Genomic DNA, 23,801 nt, shown 5'->3' with positions numbered 1-23,801 from the left:
GGTACTGCTCCAGGTTTCAGTCTTTGTTCTACTAGTCTTAGGGTTTATGAAGTGTGGAAAAGAACCACTCCATACTGGCTATCCAGGAAAGGTGATGTCTCTTAGGAAAATTCCCTTTTTTCTCCACCAGGTCATCATATGTATATAAGTTAAAAGTCCATCTGCCTGACTGAGGCTGTGGTAATGACGGAGAAGTTGACGCTGGGATGTATGTGACTTTTGGTTCTGTTGTAAAGCTCTATCACAGCTGTGGAGTTATTGATTTCCTTTTTAAAATGCCGTTTTTGGTGTGGGCCACAGTGGCTCAGCAGGCAGAGTTCTCGCCTGCCATGCTGGAGACCTGGGTTCAAGTCCTGGTGCCTGCCATGCAAAAAAACCCCCAAAACATGAAAATGCTGTCTTTGGGGTGCACAAGTGGTTCGGTGGTAGAATGCTCATCTCCCATGTGGGAGACCCCGGTTTGATTCCCAGACCATGCACTTAAAAAAAAAAAGCTATCTTTGTCCTTGGTGTAAATTCAGCAATTTCCATTTTTTTCTTTAAAAACAAACCAAAATACTTATGAGCTATTTATATATAAAAACCTAACCCTTGAAGAAAACAAAACGTAAATTTTGATGTACACATACACCTGTAAAACCACCACTACAGTCAAAATACAGAACATTTTCATTCATCCCTGAAAGTTTCTTGTCCCTTGAGATATCCTTATCTCTATCCCAGCCCCAGATAATCACTAATCTGCTTTCTGTCATTATAGGTTATTTATATTTTCTGGAATGCTATATAAATGGACATATGCATTATGTACTCTTTGGGGGAAGTAGGGGAGAGTCTGAGTGCCTTAAAGTTTCATCATGTTGTGGCATGTACCAGTATTTCTTTCCTTTTTATTGCTGAGAGTATTCCTCCATATGGATGCACATCACATTTTGATTTTCCATCCACCTCTTCATGAACATTGGATATTCCCACTCTCAGGCTATTAGAAATAAAGCTGCTATGGAAATTTGAGCACAAGATTGGCACAGACAAATGTTTTCATTTCTCTTGGGTAAATACATCAGAATGGAGTGGCATTGTTTAACTTTATAAGAAGCTACCAAGCTGTTTTCTATTTTGCATTCCCAACAGCAGTGTATGAGAGTTCCATTTGCTGTACATCCTCACCAACACTTGGCATTGACAGTCTTTTTCAATTTTAGTCATTCTAGAGCGTGTGTAGCAGTATTTCATTGCGGTTTTATTTTGCATTTCTGTGATGAATGATGTTGAGCATCTTTCATGTGCTTATTTGCCATCCATGTATCTTTTGTGTAGTCTTTATTTAAATCTCTAACCCATTAAAAATTTTATTGTGAAATATAGCATACATACAAAGAAAAGAAAAAGCAAAAATTTTCAAAGTACATTTAAGCAATCAGTTACAGAACAGATTTCGGTGTTTTTTATGGGTTACCATCCAGTATTTCAGATTTTTCCTTCTAGTTGGTCCAAAACAATGGAGGCTAGAAGAAATATCAATATAGTGATTCAGCAGTCATAGTCCTAAGCTTCTCTTTTCCACCGTAACTCCTCCCTCTCCTTCGATACTTCTCGCAATCTGTAGGGATCTTTAGACAGTGCTTGTTCTGACCTCTTCATGCTGAGAAGGAGGAGGTTGTAATTAGTTGATAATCTTAGAGAGCCTGCCCCCTCTGGGCTTCAGGATTTATCTGCTAGGAACCCTCTGGAAATGATAGATTCTAGGAAAGCAAACTTAGTGCATGGAACTCTTACAGAATCTCAGTTCGAGCCCTAAGGATTCTTAAGAGGTAACAGGAGTGATGTTGGTTGGGATTTAGCAAACCTTGGCAATTAGCACTATCTAACTGAAGCTTGCATAAGAGTAGGTCCAGAGTAGCTCTTGACTCTATTTGATCTCTCTTAGCCACTGATATCTTATTTTGTTTCACTTCTTTTCCCTATTTTGGTCAGGATGGCATTGTTGATCTCGTGGTGCCAGGACCAGACTCATAGCTGGGAGTCATGTCCCATGTTGTCAGCGAGGCCTTCACCCCTGAATGTCATGTCCCATGTAGGAGAAGAGGTCTTTAACCCATTTTTAAAATCAGGTTGTGTTCTTATTATTGAGTTTTTAAGAGTTCTTTCTGTATTCTGGATAATAGTCCTCAGTTTCCTTTTGAGTCTTCGTAAGGTTTTTTTTATGTGTGTTTATGTTTGTTAGTTTGCTTGTTTTTTGCATGGGCCGGGACCAGGAATTGAGAACTCTGCCTGCTGAACCACTGTGGCCCGCCCAAGTTTTGTATTCTTGCAGTCAGGGAGGAAGGACTAATCTTCATTTTAGCATTACAAACTGAGCTGCCCCCCAAACCAACCTATTCCTTCATTTTTCCTCATCTCATTTGGTTGTACCTCTACCCTTGGAGTGTTCCTTGACTTCTTTCTTTCTCCCCCACCCACATCCAGTCCATCATCAAATCCTGCTAGCTCTACATTCAGAATATATTCAGAACTGGACTGCTTCCCACCACTTCTACAGCTTCCCACCTGTTCCAAGCCACACCATTTCTCCTCTGGATTATTGTAAAAGCCTCCTAACTGGATTCTTTTTGCCCATCCTCCCATTTCTCACTCTCCCCCCTCCGTTCCCAGTCTTTTCTCAAATATAGCAGCCAGAGCAATCCCACTAAAACACTTGTCACACCATGTTACCGCTCTGCTCAGAATTTACTGGTGACTTCCCAGCTCTCTTACGAAGGCCTATAAAATCCTTCATGGTTTAACCTTCCGAAACCCTCTCCCTCTTTCTACTGCCTCTCTTCCCCTTGCTTACTCTCTTCTAGCCATACTGGCCTCCTTCCTGTTTTTTATAAATGCCAAGTATGATTCTGCCTCAGGTTTTTTGCACTATTACTCCCTCTGCATGGAATATTCTTCCCCTAGACAAGGCTTTCCCTCTTACCTCCTTTAGAAGTCTGTGCTTAAATATCACCTTTGGCGCAGTGGTTAAGTTTAATTTTGAATTAGTCCTCCTTCCCCCCCCCCCAATTCCAAAACCAAATATAAAAACACAATTAAAGATGTGATTATGCTCAAAAACAATATAAATATATCTATTGAAAAAAAATAGAACAGAAACAAAGCAAAGATTGATGCTGAAGCCACAAACCTGCTGAGCTTTGAGTCTGTGAGTAGGAGGTAGTGCTAACAGCTCTACTCTGGTGGGGCAGTGGGAGCTAAAAGTAGCCCCTGTGGGGAGGGGACTGGAGCCAGACTCACTGCTTAAAACCAAGGTCTGGGTTGGACTGTTTCATCTATGAAAGGAGGCTAAAAAAATCTATGACAATTACCATTCAGGGTGAAGCTAGGCCTGTGGGAGGAAACAAATGCAACCTTGCCGCCGGCATGTAGGCCAAGGCCACTTGGTGACGAAAGTTGACTGGTGGCACTGTGGCCTGGGGGTCTGATCTGTCAATAAGAGATCTGTCTCAGGCTTAAAAGTAGCCACAAAACCACCGTTGGTGGAGGAGAAAAGAGATTGCAGAGAATAAACACCACCCCACCCACCCCAAACTAACTCTGACTCCAAAAATTCACAAACCAGAATTCCAAAATACCTAAGGAAAACTAACTCTTAGAAAAATACCAAATAAAATCAGCAATGGAGAGATTAATTTGTTCAAGATTAAATGAAATTAGAGCAGTCTGACAACAATTTTAGGATTATCAGAAATGAACAAAGGAATTACGGCTGTCTGTAAGAAAGAATAAGGAATTACAAAACAAACTAAGCAGAAAGAAAGCATTAATAAGTGGATATTAGACTAATGTAGAAATGCTAGAAATGAAAAATGAGCATTGAAATTTATATCTTAATAAGCAAAACTCCAAACCGGGCAAAGATGTAGCTAGTGCGTTGGAAGACATGCTGAGGAATTTACCCAGTATACAGCTGTGGAGGAGTTTAAAAAAAAATTGTCTTAGTAGATTAGTGATTTGGAGGACAGACCTTCTGATAGATGTTCCTGAAGAAGAGAGTAGAGGCAGTAGCAGACGAGCATCCTTCGGAGAAATGAAGGCTGAGAAAAATTTTCCAGCAGTGAAATAAGACATCAGTTTTCAGGTCCAAACTATGAACAGAGTCCTTTCCTTGCTGAGATAAATTAAAATAAACCCACAAATCCACCCCCACTCCCCCAGACATGCGGCAGTGAAATAGCAAAAAACAGGGATAAAGCAAAGTCTTAAATACCACAAAAAGATAAGACGACCTGTGAAAGAGGTTCTTTTCTATCCATAGCACCACTTCATCTCAAACCTTAATCCCAAATGCTAAAGCAGTAGGTCATGCTTAGGACCTACTTGAAAGGTTTGGTCTTAGGAGGCCACATATCAAGTCTCGTGGAGGAGGAAGGGGAACTTACGTAGGAGTGGCCACGTCTGTCTGACAGCCCCCCCCACCCCCCACCCCGCTTTCTAGATGAAGAACCACAAGGTTCCGAGGGTCTAAGTGATGTGCTCACAGCTACAGTTGTAAGAGAATGAGGTGGGAGTCAGACTTGACTCAGATCTTTATTAGTTTGTTAAGCTTCTGGAATGCAATATACCAGAAACGGAACGGCTTTTAAAAAAGGGAATTTAATAAGTTACAAGTGTACAATTCTAGTGCTAAGAAAATGTCCAAACTAAGGCACCAACAAGAGGTTCTCTTCACTCAAGAAAGGCTGATGCTGCCCCAAACACCTCTGTCAGCTGGGAAGGCACGGGGCTGACATCCGTGGGCCTTCACTTAATTCCTTCAGGACTCAACTCTGGGTTCTGGCTTACTTAATATCTCATGAGCACACGGCGACGTCTGCTGGGCCCTGCAAATCCAAATGTGTTTCTTCTCATGTTGGCTCTGTCAGCTCTGAAGCAACTGTTTCCTAAGTGTCTGCATCTGCCCTGAGGTTTCTTCAAAATATTTCCCCTTTTAAAAGACTCCAATGAATTAATCAAGACCCACCTTGAATGGGTGGAGTCACATCTCCATCTAATCAAAAGGTCACACCCACAATTGGGCACATCACATCTGTCTATGGAGAGAAGCTAATTAAAAGTTTCCACTCTACGGTATTCAATCAGGATTAAAAGAAACACTGCCCTGCCAGATTGGATCAGGATTAAAACATGACTTTTCTGGGGTCCATAGCTTCAGACTGGCACAGGAGCCTACACTCTAACACCTCTTCACGGAATAGTAAGTCAGCTGAGCAGACTGTCTGAGTGACTTAGAGTTAGTTCTCTACACTACACTATAAGTTAAAGATCTCTTGCTGGGGCTTGTGGCTGATCATGTTTTATGCCTGGGCTGTAAATGGTCCTGTAGCTTCTGGCTGTGGCTCGGCTGCGTCCCAATGAAGGAGCTAGAAGTATTGGCCAGTTACCCTGCAGTCCCAACCAACAGACTAACCAAATACTTGAGGTTTTCTCTTAATTCTTTGGCCATCTCCCAGTTAAAACAAAACTATTTCTTTTATTGACACATTGCTAGATCAAATTAGTACACTTATTTACTATTTGCTATTACATATTTGTTTTTTCTTCAGATTGGGAAAACTGATAAGAGTTTGGAAGTTTGCCTGTCTTGTTTTCTTCAAGCATGTTTTGGTGCATCACTGGTTTCAAATATTTAAATTTTTACATTTTTCCCTTTGAATTAGGCAAGCACCCTAGACCTTTATAGAGGTGGAAACCAGGCTTTTGCCAGCCAGGGCTTTGGGAAACTGAATATCTAGCGGGAAATACCTGAAAGTACCTGACTGTATCACCGACAGGAGACATGTTAGGAAGATTACTGATTTGTGGAGTGGGTAAAGTATGTTTGAGATGGGGATGCTACGGTGGATTTATAATGTAATAAAGTCATCACATTTATGCTTGCTTAAGAAGTCAGGGACCAGCATCATGGGATTGAGAAAGCCTTCTTGACCAAAAGAGAAGAGATAAATTGAGGCAAAATAAAGTTTCAGTGGCTGAGAGATTTCAAACAGAGTCAAGAGGTTATCCTGGAAGGTATTCTTATGCATTATATAGATATCCCTTTTTAGTTTATGGTTTATTGGAGTGGCTGGAGGGAAGTACCTGAAACTTGAGCTGTGTTCCAGGAGCCTTGTTTTTTGTTTTTTTTTTTTTTTGGCATGGGCAGGCACCAGGAATCAAACCTGGATCTCTGTCATGGCAGGTGAGAAATATGGATAAAAAATAAATAATGGGGGTGGTGGTGAGGGGTAAAATAAATTGGGTAGATTGAAATACTATGGTCAGTGAGAAAGAGGGATAAGGGGTATGGGATGTATGAGTTTTTTCTTTTTATTTTTCTGAAGTGATGTAAGTGTTCTAAAAATGATCGTAGTGGTGAATACACAAGTATGTGATGACATTGTGAGCCATTGATTGTATACCATGTATGGACTGTATGTATGTGAACATTTGTCATTAAAAATATTTAAACACACACACGAAGAAGTCAAAGGGGCGGGCCATGGTGGCTCAGCAGGTAGAGTTCTTGCCTACCGTACTGGAGACCCAAGTTCAATTCCCAGTGCCTGCCCATGCAAAAAAAAGAAAAAAAAGAAGAAAGTCAACGGTTTGGGGTTTTAAACAATACTATATCAAATATTTGGGCATTCACAAACTGGCCTAAGGAATGACTACATTTCCCTCTCTCTTCCTGCAAAATGTAACCACCATCCTGAATTTTGCATTTTCATTTTCATTGCCGTTTCTGTCTTTTCTTATTTCAGCATTTAGCTGAATGTATTGTGGTTACTTACATATTCCTAATTTTGGGCCTTTGACCTGTTGAGGCAGAGGGGCTCATGAAACTCATTTTGTTCTCCTTAGCTGTGAACTGGCTGAATAGTCTGTCTCCTGGCAGACTGCCTCATCCATCACTTCTACAGTCCTATGTTTTATCTTTTAATTTTTTATTCTAGTAATATTATACGACCTAAAATTTTCTCTTTTAACTACATTCAAATGTACAATTCAGTATTGTTACTTGCACTTACAATATTGAGGTACTATGACCAAAATTTAAATAGAAATTCTGTACACATTAGCTCCCTGTTCTCTACCCTCAATCCAGCTCCTGGTGACCTGTATGCTAGATTCTGATTCTATGAGTTTGCTTATTCTCATTATTTCGTATCATTGAGATCATTCAATATTGTCCTTTTATGTCTGGCTTATTTACCCATCACTTCTAGAGTCTCTTGTCAACCAGATCTCTGCAACCCCCACCTCCCCATCCTCCCACAACCTGGCAGTCTCTCCCCTAGTGCCCTAGAATGTTGGGGGTGAGGAGTTGTAACACAAAGCCCACGGTCTGAATTTAAAAGTTCAGAAGGCTTTTTTTTTTCCATGTCTAATATCAAGTGCTGGGCACAGTGCTAAAATTTTAAGGTACCCTATCACTGATGAATGTGGGTTTAGGGAGTGATTTTAACAAGTCAGACCAAGGCAGACCCAGCCTGGGTTATGAACTTCCTCAGTCCACTCTTTGAGCAAGAACTTTTATAGCAGACGTAATAAAGTATAGGTAGCTTAATGAGGTGAGGAATGGGCAAGAAACTGTCCTAGCTTGTGCTAATAATTCCTGATATATAGTGGCTGTCTCCAAGGAGCCTGAAGCACTGCTCAGACATTATCTCATTAATCCTCTCCAAACCCCCATGGGGTAGGCAGGTGGCAGGCATTCCCCTTGCTCTCAGGATCAGAGAGAATGAGGCCCTTAGGCGACTTGCCCAAGGTCATACAGGGTGGCAAAGCCCAGCATATAATTTATTGCTTTTAAAGCTGGAGCCTGTGGTTTGCTCCCTCCCTGTCCCCTCCTTCTTCGCTGCTAACAGACTACACAGGAATATTTTAATCAAGCAGTTTTCATCAAGTGTCACTTCCTGAAGCACTCTTGGCTCATTCCCTTGGTTTGGAAACTCACCAGAGCAATTACAGAAAAGCAGGGACATGGGGTGAATCTGCAGCCTGTGGGCATGGCTAGTGAGTCCTCAGGGATCCTAAAAACATCCTCTTCCTTCCCTGGACTTTTGACCACTTTTGATTCATCACTGATATCCTGGCATCCTGGTGTCTCTGAATTCTTTGTGTTGGGTTCCCTGCTTGATTCCAGTTCAATCCCACTCCCCTTTCATCCATCCTCCTATGAGGCTGCCCTTGGTTCTCATTCTGTATGGGGTAATATTGAGATCCTGGCTAGAACTTGTTTCCCTCTTATGTAGTAGGCCCTAATCTGTCCCCTTTTCCCCTCAACCTTGAATTCCTTATTTATTAAATACATTTACTTGTGCCATCTCAGGTGGAACCATGTGCCATCTGTTTTATGGATGAGGAAGCTGAATCTTGGGGACATAAAATAATAACCTGGAGTAGTGGAGCTCTGCTATGCTCTTTTCATCATACCATGCTAGTAATGGTAATTAGAGTCTTGCCCCACTTTTTTTTCCTTTTCTTTCCCTTACTCTTTATTAGCATAGTTTGAAATTAACAGCTTTGTTGTGATATTATCCACATACTATACAATTCACTTATATAAAGTATTTAATTAAATGGTTTTTAATATATCCGCAGAATTGTATGATTGTCTCACCACAGTCAATTTTAGAACATTTTCGTCATCCCCCAAAGAAACTCCATATCCAGGAGCACTCCTCTTTCCCCCACCTCAGTCTTCTGTCTGTAGATTTGCCTATACTAGACACTTTGTATAAATGGAATCTTACAATATGCGGTCTTTTATGACTAGATTCTTTCATTTAGCCTAATGTTTTCAGGGCTGATCATTCTATTATAAATATATTACCTATTATTCATCAGTTGATAAACATTGAGTTGTTTCTACTTTTTTAACTTACAAATAGTGCTACTATGAGCATTCATGTACAGGTCTTTGTGTGGATATGTATTTTCGTTTCTTTTGGGTATATACACCTAGGAGTGAAATTGCTGGGTCGTATGGTCATGCTATTTTAAGCTTTTAAGGAACAGTCAGATAGTTTTCCAAAGTGGTCGCACCATTTTACCTTCCTGCCAGCAGTGTTACGAAGGTTCCAATTTCTCTGTATCCTCAGTAGCATTTATTATTATCTTTTTGGTTATAGCCATCCTAATGGGTATGAAGTAGTATCTCATTTTGGTATTGATTCACATTTCCCTAATAGCTAATGATGTTGAGCATCTTTTTATGTGCTTATTAGCTATTTGCATTTCTTTTTTGATGAGGTATCTGTTCAGATCCTTTGCACATTTTTAAAATTAGGTTATTTGTGTTTTGATTTTTGAGTTAAGAGAATTCTATATGATTCTACAAGGTTTTTTTTAAATGAGATACATCATTTGTACATATTTTCTTCCATTCTATGGATTGTCTTTTCCCTTTCTTGATGGTGTTCTTTGCAGTACAAAAGTTGATGAAGTCAAGTGTGTCTATTTTTTCCTTTGGTTGCTTGTGCTTCTGGTGTTATGTCTATTGCCTCATTATTTTTTAAAGGCTTTCTGTGTGCCAGTCACAACAACCTGCTTTGCTTCTAATCTTCAGGAAAATATGCAGAATAGGTAGCATTATTACTGTCCTTCCAATTGGCAAACAAGGCTCAGAGGTTGTACGACTCCTCCAAAGTCCAGCAGAAGTTAGTTGGCAGTACTAGTTCCCACCTTGGCCAGGGTACCTCAACACCCATCATCAGAGTGTGGCATCATCACAGCTCCCTAGTGGGGTCAGCATAGAATGACAGGCTCAGCTCTTAGGCCAGGCACCAAAGGGCCTGCTCTTAACACTAGTAAAGTCCCCTTCTCAGAGCAGTTGCTCCACTAATGTTGGATTATTCATCCCATTTTCGCTTCTATGTTTTTCCAATTACAGAGACTTTCTGAGTAAAATGGAACTTGGACTCTTGATTGGGAAGTAATACGTTCTGTTGCATTCAGAAAACTACTCAGGATCACAGCAAACCAGGTTTATTGCATCCATCCCGTTGTCCTTTGTAAGACATTTCCCTAGTCTCAGGAGTTATTATCTTTATAATATTTGAGGATGTATATTTTCAGTCATAGGGTGAAAGGGTTTTTAGTTTTGTTTTTGTTTTGCATGTTTTTGTCTGTTTGGTTTGTATGCATAGAAGAAAATAAATGGAATTATGTAACCTCATAATGTGTTTCTATGGTCAGGTAGTCCTCTCCAGCAAGCTCAGACATTTCAGGATAACCAGAGGTAAAATGTGGTCATCACTGATTAGAATAGCATCTTTGATTCTTTTTTTGATACTTGTAATGCCTTCCTGGTATGTTTCTCTTGTCAAGCCTCTGCTGCCTGCCTATTTCCTTGGTAATTAATGTACGCTTGTCGTACCCTACCTGTATGCCTGGCTCTCTAGCTTATACAGACAGATTTCTTGGCTGTGATCTCACAATGCTGGCTGATCCCATTGAGGCTGTGTATTTGTTGTGGGACAGGAGTATAACTGTTTGACAGTGGATGTTGGGTCCTACTGCCATTTGTTTTTGTTATTGAGTTACACATAGAGCTGCTTTACAGGGCCAGACCCTGGTAAAATTTGAGTTACCTGTCTTATCAGTGTATACGGACATGTTTTAGAATTTCTTTTAAGCTACTGGTCAATCAAGCAACATTATAGTAAGGGAGGGCCCAGGGCTGAGTTTGCTTTTCTGGCCCCAGGTCCATCAAAGGGTCTGTGCTCAGCAAATGTTGATTTGAATGAATACTAGAAATCCAAAAAAGAAAAATCCTCTTGACTATCCTTATTCTCTAACCCATCCACATTTTTTTCATTTTGTTCCTTCCAGTTTTCATCCAGCTGCAGATATTATTTTTAAACAGTTGCTTTATACATAAACTTTTCTTAAGATTTCATATATCCTTTTTGTACCATGCTACCTTCATCCTCTCTTCTATGGTACCCTATAAATTATGCACGTTGTTTTACTTGACTGTATACTCTTTAGGGGACATTTATTCTAATTTGTCATGGTTTGGAGAAGGGCTGCTTTAAAATTTCATCATATGAAAGGACTTCTTTCCTTTTAGATCACTTCCTTGGGATCTTTTCTGAAAATGGAATTTTTGGGGAAAGGAAATAAGTAGCTTGAGCTGTTGAAATATTGCCAGCTGCTTCTCCCCAAATTGAGCCAATTTGCAGTGTGACTGGGGTGTATTTACCTCTTTCCATACAGCCCTGCCTCAGTGGGGCTTTGCAGTTGTTTGTTGATTTTGCTGTCACATTAATGACCAGCAAAACTGATGGCTTTTCTGTTTTCTTACTACAAGCTATTTATACATGTCCCTAAAACTCTGTCATTTTATTCTATTCTGTTGTAGTTTTGCTCAGTTACTACTCATCAAGAAGAAGTTTTGGGAGTACATTTCTACTTCCGGCCCCTTGGTTGTTTTCTAGTTTGTTAATTGTCCTAATGGAAGTACCTTAACTCGTGTTGCCTTATCATCTCAGAATAATTTATGGACGGCCAAACTAAACTTTTTCTACATTGCTGTCCATCTGTCCCAACAGAATTTATTACTGATTGCTTTATTGCACCCTTGTGTTACTCTTGGTTTTTGTCATATTAAGGTCTTATAAAAAATTTGAATGTATTTTTAGAATTTATTTTCCATTTGTTTTATTTTTCCAATTCCAGCCCTACATCATGATGTAGATATAGTTCCTCAGAAAGTTAAGCATAGTTGCCAGGCACCACAATGGTCCCAGTCCTAGGGATATACCTAAGAAAATGAAAACATTGTTCACACAAAAACTTATACAAGAATGTCCGTAGCAGCCCATGACAAACTGGGATCTGTCCTATAACTACTTGTTGAAGTGTGCTTTGAAAACAATTGCTTTTTTATTTCTTTGCTTTGAATATATGTTATATTATACAATAAAAGAAAGAAAGAAAGAAAAACATTGTAGAGCAGTTCTACTTAACTAGTTAACAAACTAGAACTCACATCCAAATTCAGCTTATTAATAAAATTTTTATCAGCAAAATTTTATTGGAACACACACATACAAAGAATGTCCATAGCAATATATTTCACCATATAATATTCTTTTTAAATCAGGGAGAATGAGAATTCCACTTTTTCTCCCCCACCCCAACCTTTCTCTTAATTTTAATAACACTTTAGTGTATAAACACCTTTTTGTAGTGAGAACAATCAAGTGTCTTTCATTAAGTTGCCTTGAGATTTGAAGTCATGTTGGTAATTTTTTATGTAGGGAATGATACCTGTCATCTGAGTCACTTTAAGAATGAATTTGATTTTTTTTTTCCAAAAAAAAAAAAAAGAACACCACATTTTTATTTTGAAATACTTCCAACTTTACAGATAGAATTGCTTTAACTTAATATTTCTCGGGCCTTTTTCTATAGCTTATATGCTACTTAAAAAAAAAATTAACTTGTGACACAGCCCCTTACCTATTTGGTACCAGAAATGGAAGTTCTAAGTAGAGGTCAGTGAAGTCAGAAATGAGCCATACCTAAGTTTCAACATGATTAGGATAAAATGAAATTCCAGCAGGGGCTGGGAGATGTTCATGTGAGAAGGTCAGTTTTGAAATACTTGCTACTTTCCCCTGGGTTCTGACAGGCAATATCTCAGTTGACTTTTTGGTACAGAATAACCACGTAGGATAAGAGCCTGTTCATAATGTGCTAGAAACCAGAGCCCTCAGCACAGAAGTGCTGGTTTAATCCTCCGAAGATTCCCGGTAGGATGTCTCAGGCAGACAGTAGCAATAGCCAGCAACTGTTCTGTGTCTGGGGCAGTTTCCGTCCCCATTACAGTTGCCTGTTACTATGACAACAAGGGGAAAACTGTATTCAAGTACTTTTGAATTCTATGGCCAGAAAAAATGTTTAGGCTGTTTGTTCAAAGAGCAAAAGAGTTGTCGGTTTCTTTGTACCTAGAAGAGAAAAAATAATCCTTATGATTCAAGAGAAAAATGGGTGGAGCTGTCCTTTTCCATTCCTTCACATAAGTTATATGCCTTGATTCAAGCAGTGGCAACTTTAAAGAAAAGGTCTGAGGTCCTTTCATGTGAAACCCTGTACCATAGCGACACCCTACCCTGGCTGACAACAGCAAAAGGACAAAAGGAAGGAAGTTTCCCTTTTAAATCCCCAGGAATTTTTTGATGAGATAATATTACCAAGTGAAATGTCTCGTCCTCCTATTAGTTTAGTATTTGGCTCCTGTGTAACAGTAACCCACTTAGAAGCAGGCGGCACTTTTGAAGCTATTTTAAACCTTCAGCAAAGCATAGAGATATTGTAACCTTGGATAAAAGCACCATCCAGCCCTGGTTTCAGCTTTGCCCTTTCCGACATGTGAAAAGTGCAGCAGTATATCTCAAGGATTTTGTACTGAAAGCTTCTGAAAGACCTAGTCTTGGTTTCAAAGCTTGGCTTGACGTACCATACTCAGGGGAAAATAGTTCTGTTTTTCCAGATATTTAACCTGTCTGACAAAGTCTTTTAGCTTAGGAATTCCCATAGATCCTTTGTCAGTTAAAAAACCATGAAACCATGACGGTTAACCTGGTTGTACTCTGAAAATTTGAAGAAGCTATGTCTTCATATTTCAGCATGAAGCCAGCAGTTTGAAGCTGACACTGAAGATGGTTAGGAGTATACATTGCTTGTTGTTACCAGTTTCTGCCTTAGCGTCTCCTTATTTGGAAATGCAAGTAGGAAATGCAACCTCTTCTAGAAGTTATAGGCTCTGTTTCTTGAAGGAAATTGGCTTCTCTGAACAGTCACATTGTTTATTGTCTTCCGTTTTGGTAATATTCAACTTCATGTCATAGTCTGGTGCCACCCGGCAGTTATTTTTGGTTGTCAGATGGTGAAGGCAACTGGTTTAGTATACCCTGGGTCTCCCTGAGTCATCCCATCTGTACTCTCCCCAGCCTGGGTCCTGAATCAATCCCAGAACAGCCATCCCAGACAGACTGTTCCTACAAGTGTCCACTTTTGCAGGGAGCCTGTCTGGTCGCTCCTTGGCCTAATAAAATGCTTCCCTGCCTTTTCCAGTGAAGAAGACCCATAAAATTTGCTGAAACACCTGGAGAAAGAGACTTACATCCAGCAGTGCAGAAGCCACTAGCATAAAATTCATGGTGATGTGATTATGTCTGTGCATTGGGACCCTAAAGACCAGGCTTACTATACTTAAGTGCGTAATTACATTTTTTATTTGTAACTTGATTGCCTCATTCAGCAAATGTTTGAGGGCTTATGTGCAAGGCATTGTTCTTAAGTGTTAGGGAAATGTTGATGAGAAGAACTGGCCTGCTGAGTTCTATTAGGGGATATTGACCCCCTAAAAAAACACGTAAGACAGAAGAAGAAAAAAAGACAAAATCACGACAGATTGTCTGCAGTGGTGTGAAGGAAACGAGCTATGGTCTGAGAAAGAGAATGGGGATAGGCAGAGGGGACGGGAAGTCTCTTTTGCTAAGAGAGCCATGGCAGTATTTCTGAGGAGGGGACCTTTGAGCAGAGCTCCAAAGGATGGGAAAGAGCTCTTTTTACAGAAGTGGATGGGAAAAGCAATCCAGGCAGTAGGGAAGGCATGCTGGACAGAGCTCTGGGGGTTAAAGAAACTGGAGGAGGACCAGAAGGAGGCTGAAGCATCAGGAGCAAAGCAGAGGGAGGCCTGAGTGCCCGTCCCTGAAGGGCCCAAACCCAGACCAGACCAGACGACTCTGCTCAGGCATTTAATCAGTGCGGTGGCAGCCCTCAAGGTTTTCCATAAGAGTACCCTTATGAGATTCAGTTCTCAGCAGCTTGCCCTGGCTGCTGGCTGGAGATTGGATTGAAAGACCCAAGAGCAGAAGTGGGAGATCAGTTGGAAGACCATGATCTGGACTTAAATGGTAATAGTGGAGATGGAGAGTAGATTTGAGGAAGATCTTAAAGGTAGAATCGATAGCTCTCAATAAACAGTGATTTTTATGTAAATATACTTGCCAGTCTCTATGGACTAGAATGCGGTTCCACTCACTAAGAGTGGAGGCAGGTTTCCAGCAGCAGCATGATGTGGGTGCTGGCAAACTTACATGCTTTGGAACCTGGAGGAGGTCTAGGTTGGCAAAGGGCTTTATGGAAAAACTAGGTAGAAGATCAGCCAGTCTTCAACCTCAGCAGTTTAGCTACTTTCTATGTAAGCAAGTTCGTTCTTTTTTTTTTTTTTTTTTGAAAATTAAAAATATATATTATGAAAATTTTCAAACCCATAAAATTAGACTTGTATAATGACTTCCACTCGTATAAAAAAAATTCTAGATTTTTTGCCATATTTGCTTTGTCGATTTTGCTGAAGTATTTTTTTTATTAATTAAAGAAAAAAAAGAGATTAACACAACATTTAGAAATCATTCCATTCTACATATGCAATCAGTAATTCTTAACATCATCACATAGATGCATGATCATCATTTCTTAGTATATTTGCATCGATTTAGGAAAAGAACTAGCAAAACAACATTGCTGAAGTATTTTAGAGTACTTTGCATGCTTCTGTATGCATCTCTAAAAACCAGGGACATTAAATTTATTTAATCCAAGTACTGCAGTTTTATGTGCACTAAAAGGCAGAGTATTTCATAGTTTATAATTAAGAAAGCATTCTACTGATCTACACTTTGTCATTCTGGGGGCAACTGTTTTTAGTTCTTTAGGGGTTTCCACCTCTCTTTTCTAAATAACATGCTTATACTGCTACTTCATATTTTTAATGTTTCAAAATTATTTTTTGAAGATGAAGCTTTTGTTCTTTTACATCTCTCCCCTTCTCCCACCCCACATACATGCCCTCCTCCCTATATTCTTCTCAAATAATTTTATTATGGTTTTTGTTTAGATCAGGATTTACAGTATGAAGTCAGTCAGTGCTCTGAGCTAGGCCATGCATGTACTCTGATTATGGTTTACTTTCTTGTGTAACATTTTTATTTCTCTGGTGCTAATAATTGTCTTTCCCCCACCCATATTACTTTATTTGCTATAGGACTATCATTCTCATGTCCTTGTTCAGAAACTGTAAAACTTTCTTCACTGTCGGCACACCCATTCAGGTTGTGGTGGTGGTGGTGGTGTGTACATGTTCTAGATCCTCCTGAAGCCTCCATCCTCTGGTCCAGTCTGGATCCGTTGCATCCCAAACTTGTTGCAGAGCAACCAAGATTTCCCATCCCCGCTGCCCTGGGGATTCCCTTTAACTCTCTTCTGTGCCCTGCATCCCTCGTCTGCTTCTTCCTTGGATTACTCCCTTGGTTTCTTAGAGCTGAGAACAGCTTCCCTAAGCCATATATGGGAAATATATAAAAATATAAGACTTGTTCTGTCTGGGGAGGACATCCTTTACCTTCTTCCCTTTCCACTGCTCTTAGAGCACTGTTAAAAGACAGGCGAAGTGAAGGGCAGCAGTGTTCTCTGCATGTAAAAGGTATTAGATGCCTGGGTTGCTTTGGTTCCAGAGCAGGATCAAGAAGGAGCAACCTTGGCTCCTACGCCATTGCTGGTAAATTTTTTTGCATGTCCTGGGAATGTCTTTGTTTACTCGGCAATCAGTGAGTGTCAAAGCTGGGTCTTTTTACATTCAGTCAGTAATTTGATTAAGTCCTGACCTCTTTGACTCGTAGCCAAGCAGAGACCCAAATGGTTTACCCAAAACACAAAGCAGAGGCATGGCAGCTGGCTTGTCTTCAGGTCAAGGCCATCTGTCCAGCTAACAGTTATTTATTGAGCACGTGTTGGATAGAGGCTTGGCGGGTGAGGAGGTGGAGGACTGGAAGTTGGAGGCGGGGCGGGGGGGGGGGCACTGTCCTAGAAGCAGGTGCCCACCATATATAAGGGGAGACTGAAGGACAGTGATAACCACCACGCAGAGCATTTGAGAATGTAAAGGTGGGAGCAACTAGCTGTATGGGTACATTTGGGATACCTTCTTGGAGGAGGGGACATTTAAGCTGATCTTGAAGGATAGAATATTTTAAGCAAGGCATACAGTGTACACAACGTGACAGATCTGGGGAAAGTAAAGGAGTGAGTTTTCCCATTTATCCAGCCTCTACTATGTTGCTATGTTAATGGATTTTATCTCATTTAATCCTTGCATGGTCCTTTAGGGTAGATGCTTATTGTTTCTGCTTTACAGATGAGAAAATCGAGGTTTATAGAAATTGAGTCATCTGCCCAAAGTGATGTGCCTCTTAAGAGGCAGGAATGAGGTTTAAACACAAGGCTGCAAGACTCCAAAGTCCCATTTTTTTTGTTTTTATTTTTTGCATGGGCAGGCACCAGGAATCGAACCTGGGTCTCCAGCGTGGCAGGCAAACACTCTACCTGCTGAGCCACCGTGGCCTGCCCTCTCCCATTCTTTTGCTCTCAAAACATCCTAGGACAAAATCAGGAGGAAGAAAGCATCAGCTTCACAACGATGATGTCACACCACCTGATAACGGATTAACTGGACATTTTTCCTTCATTTGGCCTAAGCTACATGCTGAGCATCCCACAGTTACTGTTCTAATAATATAAGACCAAAGTAATAACACATGACATAACTCTGTTATATCCTTACATTTTAATTGTAGCTTATTAATTATTTGCATCAGATTCTTCTGGGGCTTCATCCCAAGAGTTTTACTTATCTTCTTGTTTCAAGCCATCCTTCCCTTTCTTCAGTGTTCTCTGTCTAGTTTTGTCTTTGTCAAGTTTCATTTCTAGGTTTCCAAGTCCCTATTTGATTTTTTCCCTAATGTTTTCATTAGCAGTTATTTTTGATATCCCAGAGTTCCTATACATGATTTAGTCATTATTAACCTTCTTAAAACTATTAAGGGAAAAACTTAAAATTTCAAACATCTGATTAAATAAATCCTACACATACAAACACTTTAAGAAAAGAGACTCAGAAACACCTATAATTCTTAAATGCCTATGGGCCATGTTAAATTCTAGGTTAACTTGTTTGAACATTGTACACTGATGATATCCTAAGACTAATTTTGAATGATTAAGTGCTCAGAAGTGCACACAGGTCTTATATGTAGACATTGGCTATATGTCACTGACTGGTGTCAACATGTATGAATTAAGAAGTCTGGTTTTTATGTGGTGGCTTAATGCCTAATGAACCTTCTGGGAGAATATATGCATTTCATATGTAGGAGCTCCTCTTTCTCCAGAGATGATTGTCATCCAGAACAGGACCTTGGAATCTTTTAAAATTGAAGGCTAACATTTCTTAGTAAATAGTGGGAAGAAAAGTTTCATTGGAGCTTCATTTTGAAAAATGAAACTGAAAATAATAGGTTTTTATTTTAATAAGTAGATGATCATGCAGCTTTGTACTTATTTCTGAAAGTGCCCATTGTGGGCACTGTTGTGATATTTTCAACAAAATTGTATGAAAGTATGGATATGACATCATTTACTTCATGTTTGACTTCATCAGCATTGGAGAACTTTCACTTTTAATCTTTTGGTCTTTCTCTTTGGAAGCGCCTGAGCCTGTGTGGATTTCTCTTTGATCTTTATAACTAAAGTGTTTACCATTGGCTTTGAGTTGAATCCAGCCATTGGCTAATAAGTTTCACAGACACCGTTAAATTCTACCTGTTGCCAATTTGCAATTCTGCTTTGACCTGATTTGCATGTCTGCTCTCTGTGTTGTCTGATATCTTAACAATTAGCCAGACTGGCTGTAAGAATTAAATGACATTAAAACAAAACATAGGCATAGTAACATAGTAGATGCTCAATAAATGGGAAAGCCCTCCCCTTAGTCACCTTGCCCAGAGTTGTGGTGTTCATCAGCATTGTGGGCCTTTGCCTAGAATGCTCCATCCTTTGAGACAGGTCAGTTCACTCATGATTATTTTCATGTTATGATTACTTGGGCTTTCCTATAAACTACTCCCTCTCCTCTTAACTTGCAGCTCTTAACTTGGAGCTGTTGGGAAAAGAGAACCTATGGGGTACAAATGGTTGGGGACCTGGGGTGGCAGGCATTTCAGGAAGCTGATACAGTCATGAAATATAAGACGATGGAGACTGAATCTGAGCAGAGGCAAAGGGGTTGACGAGCCGAGTTGCACTTGAGAGATGGGGCTGAGATTGAATGGACAGGACCAAGACTTTGGGCACCTGGAAATGTAAACTGGAATAAGGAACTCAAGAGAATAGCAGGTTCATCAGAGCTGGGAAGGTGGCAGAGATGTAGGTAAATTTTCGACACTTGGAGATGTGGTTTGGGTGGCCTCTTTATCCTCCTCAGCAAAATAAACAACTCATACCAACTGATCACACCCTCCGGCGTGTTAGAAAAATTTCTTTTGGTTTTGATCCCTGTTCAGATGTCGACACCCTTGACAGGGCTGATGTTTTCAGCATCAGTCAATCCAGGGAGAGAGGAAGCTTTGATAAGGGAGTCTTGGAGGAAAGTTGGGGTGTGGGCCAGATGAGCAAAGAAAAGGGCCCAGCCTGCTGCAAGTGCAGCAGACCTGAGGGCCAGTTGGTGTGTTTGCAGCTGACATATGAGATTTCTGAGTACCTTGGGGCATGGCTCTCCACCCGCTGTCCCTCTGGCCCTCTGCTCTGGGCTCCCCACTGTTTGCCTGTGGAGCAGTGGGGTAGGGCTAACCTCCGATCCGCGCTCTCTCTCCCCCCACACGCCGCCCACCCTCCCAGCCTCACCTGCTCTCCAAAGGTGTGTTCATTGACACAGTGTGATTGTATTAAAATGCAAAATGAGCTTTTAGTCAAGGAAGTGCTGGTTTTAGTAAAGGTTAAACACCCCCCCTTTTTTATTTCAAATACAACAGCCCTCAACAGATCTTTAACTTACAAATGTCCTGAACCCTATAAAATGTTTTTCAATGTTACTTACTTTTATAGGAAACTTGTTTTTCATCTGGAAGAGCTAGTATTCTGTGCAACCCGGTTTCCAGGAGGTCTGCTGTCATTGGCTTAAGCTACATTGTTCTCCACTTGTAGATCCCTGTATTAGCTTAGGGCAGCGCTAGGCAAGTTCTGAATAATTTCTGAGTAAACTTAGTAAAATCTTGTTTGGTTTTAGTGTGGTGAAATTCACATAGCATAAAATTCTCCATTTTAACCATTTTAAGTTATACAATCCAGTGACCTTTAGTATGTTCCCAGTATTGTGCAGCCATCACCACTGTCTAGTTCCAGAACATTTCATCATTCAAAGGGAAACCCCATACTCCTTAAGCAATTGCACCCCATTTATCCCTCCTTCAGCCCCTGGCAGCTACCAATCTACTTTCTGTCTCTATGGATTTGTGATCTTTTGTGTGTGGCTTATTTCTTTAGTTAAACTTTGATGTAGATTCTAGGTTTTAGACCTGGCCAATACCTTTGCTCCTCCAACACAACTCTTTGTCATTGCCAAATCCCATTCATGCGTAGGTACCAAAGAAACAGCTAGCCACCAGGAAATTGCCAGGTTGCATGACTAGATTAAAAATGTCATGGGCTACTGTTGAAAAGGATCAGTAATGTGGTTGCCACTGAGATGACTTGACTTAGGACTTCAGGAAAATAACTTGAGCTGTGCCAGTTTGAGCCCGGCTGTGAGTCCCTTCTTGGGGGTCAGGCTGACAGAACTCTTGTAGCAGTTAGCTCATCATCCTCAGTCATCCTCTCCCTGGTTGTGGGTCTCAGGTTTCGGGCTGCTCATCATTTAATCCTTGAGTGGACTCACCCTCCAGGCCATCCTGTAGGGAAGGTTATGCTGTTCACTGCACTGCAGAGTCTTCATTGATTTTTTTCCCCACAAACTCTTTGAGCCCAGTGACTCACGCAAAATTGCACAACCCAGGGCTCTCTCATCCATGGCTTGAAATTTCCAGGGGGTGGGTTTTCTGTCACTCAGATGAGGTCTAGATGAACTACTTTGAACCTGCCACCCCCACTCTAAAGATGTGCTGGTAGCCCCTAGTGGCATCCTGTCAGTGGTGACCCCTTACCTGCCTTATGGGCTTCTGTACCCCCTTTCTTGTTGTTGCACCGAATTGCGGAGGAGCTCTTGTTCCTAGGTGGCACCATTCTGCTTTTTCTGTCTCTTAAGTTGAGGTATACAGCTGGCATGAGCGGTATAACTCTGCCAAAAATAACTGTTTTCATCGTGCCATTCTTCCACCTAAGAACGTTTTGGTGTCCAAACTACTTTCTGGTTTTCAAACCCTTCTCTTTCCTTCTTGGTATAGCCTGTGACTCTTCTTACCAATCAGACTAGGTCTCACTCTTCTGCACTCGCATCTCTTGCTTTCCTCAAGCCCTTATGCCTCCTCCCTGGGGGTAGACTAACTACACTCTCTTTTTTCGCCCTGACTTGTGTAACTCTTCCTTCAAAGTGCCACTCAAGGCCCAGCAGTTACACAAAAAACCTTCCCAAACACTGTAGCAACTCACTGCCCATGCTAAACTCATTTGCACTCACACCACAGAATTTAGGGCTGCAAACATTTTTTTCCTAAAGCTTTCATCACTTAATCTTTTCTCCTCAATCAGATGATCAGCTCTTGGAAGAAGGGACAATAAAACGAGCAAATAGAGTGAGACAGGCACTGACTGCGAGTCCAAGGGTCAGGTCGCCTCTGGGTATGCCACTTGCTGCCATGTTGTCTTGGAAAAGCCATTACTTTAAACTTCTCTTCTGTCGTCTGTAAAAAGAGTGGGAACAAGGTAGATCTGTTAGTTTCTTGTTGCTGCTGTAACAAACTACCACAAATTTAGTGGCCTAAAGCCACACAAATTTATTATCTTACAGTTCCAGAGCTCAGAAGTCTGAAATGTGGTGGTGTGTTCGTTCTGGAAGCTTTAGGGGAGAATCCATTTTCTTTTCTTTTCCGCTGTTTCCACGTGTTTTCCATGGCTCCTTCGTCCATCTTCAAAGCCCTCACTCCGACCTCTGTTTGTATTGTCACGTCTCTGCTCTGTGTCTCTCCTGCCTCCCCCACCCCTTTCCCTAAGGACCATTGTGATTACATTGGGCCACCCGGATTAATTAGTACCATCTCCCATCTCAAACTGAACTGCATCTGTTTTCCTTTGGCCATGTAAGGTAATACATTCACAGATTCTGGGGATTAAGAAGTCGACATTATTCTGTTTACAAGCAAAATGGGTTCTCAGGTCTCTTATGTCTCTAACATGCCATAAATCAAAAGACATAGTTCTTCCATTAAAAAAAGAAAAGAAGTGTGTGGGGGGGGGCGGGTGGAAAAAAAAAAAGAAAAGAAAGAAAGTTCTAGGCTCATCAAGTTCTTGATAAGTTACTTTGATTCGCAAGGATTTCCTGTTCTCAGATTGTTATTAGGGATTCCAGAGCATGATATGACTTGACAAAAAGAACTATGAAGGCAAACCTTAGAATTGTTCTGGTTTTCAGACCTCCACTGACTGTGGTTTTACTAGCAAAAATTTGACCATGCTCCTCTACTTCTCTTTGATTTTGTGCTTTGCCAAGTTTGAAAAGACCTCCAAGAATTTCGTCTGATTCCCAGTAACCAGAGGAAACGAACTTTTAAACAACCTTTCAATTATATTGGTGATTCTGTAGTATTTTCACATGGTTTCTCCATAAAATTCTGAACATGTTTCTAGGTCCTTTCACATAAGTTGAAGTAGATGTGTCATTAAGATTGAGAAGCCGAACAGTCTTGAATACTAGTCAAGCTAGTCTCATCTGTTATTAGTGCTTAATGTTAAATTTATGGCATTTCACAGCAATTGCGGTTGGAGTTTATATGGGAGTTGGGCTGTTTTCTTTCCCAACATTCCGTTGAGTGGTATCCACCTTGGGTGACCACTGCATACATTAGCAGTGAGAAAGCATCCATAGGACATTATTTATAGTGGCTCTGTTGTCTGTTCTCCAGTGCTCAGCATATTGTGCTGAAAATGATTCTCTATAAAGTTGAAAAACTGCACAGACTTTTTAAAATTTTATGCACAGTAAGTGTCAAGCAAATTTGCAACCTGTATATTGAAGTTTCCTTTCCATTTTGGTTCCTAGATGCACCCACTGGGCCTGTGTAATAACAATGACGAAGAGGACTTGTATGAATATGGCTGGGTAGGAGTGGTGAAGCTGGAACAGCCAGAATTGGACCCAAAACCATGCCTCACTGTCCTGGGAAAGGTAAGCACTAGGCCCTCCAAGTCACTCCAAATCAATCAGTGTGCTCCCCTCCCTCATTTCCCAGGTCTTGAGATGTTAGGTTGTGGAGAAGAGCTGTGCTGGCACAGTGCTCCTTTCCTAGCTGGAGGACTAAGGTATCTCTTGAGGCTGCCCACGGTGGTGCTTCCAAGCATGGACTCTGAAGGAGATTGCTGGTTTGAGTTGGTTCTACCACATCTCTGCTTTGTGACATTAGACACTTTGTTTCCTCTCAAGGAGTCTCATTTTCTTCCTCTGTGAAATAGAGTTGATGATAGAGATTCCCAAAACCTTACCTGACACCCTTGAGGGCAGATGGTTCAGATCTTTTGGAATTTAGAAAGGTAAAGTGGAGTGTGTATATATGTGTGTGTGTATGTGTAAATAAAATAATATAAAAAGTATATATAAATATATATGACATATTTTTAAAAGCATATTATATATATATACTTATATAAAAAGTATATTTGTATATGTATAAAGTTATATATATTATATAAAGTATATATATAAAGCATATAAG

At 40.6% G+C, this 23,801-nt stretch overlaps 1 protein-coding gene across 4 annotated transcripts in view; it reads left to right on the top strand.

The window, feature by feature from the left end:
- Positions 1–23,801, top strand: part of ZNRF3 (zinc and ring finger 3) — a 158,682-nt gene that overhangs the window by 70,432 nt on the left and 64,449 nt on the right. For 3 of the 4 annotated variants that reach the window (XM_077160652.1, XM_077160651.1, XM_077160655.1), the window contains exon 2: positions 23,132–23,257. In XM_077160652.1, coding sequence (XP_077016767.1) covers positions 23,132–23,257 — 126 coding nt within the window. Of the gene's footprint in view, positions 1–21,813; positions 22,178–23,131; positions 23,258–23,801 lie in introns of those variants that run through there. The other variant, XM_077160654.1, reaches the window with a different exon arrangement.

The sequence above is a fragment of the Tamandua tetradactyla genome, chromosome 5 (assembly GCF_023851605.1).
Source record: "Tamandua tetradactyla isolate mTamTet1 chromosome 5, mTamTet1.pri, whole genome shotgun sequence".
Classification (NCBI taxonomy): domain Eukaryota; kingdom Metazoa; phylum Chordata; class Mammalia; order Pilosa; family Myrmecophagidae; genus Tamandua; species Tamandua tetradactyla.
This window is presented reverse-complemented; position numbering and strand designations above follow the sequence as displayed.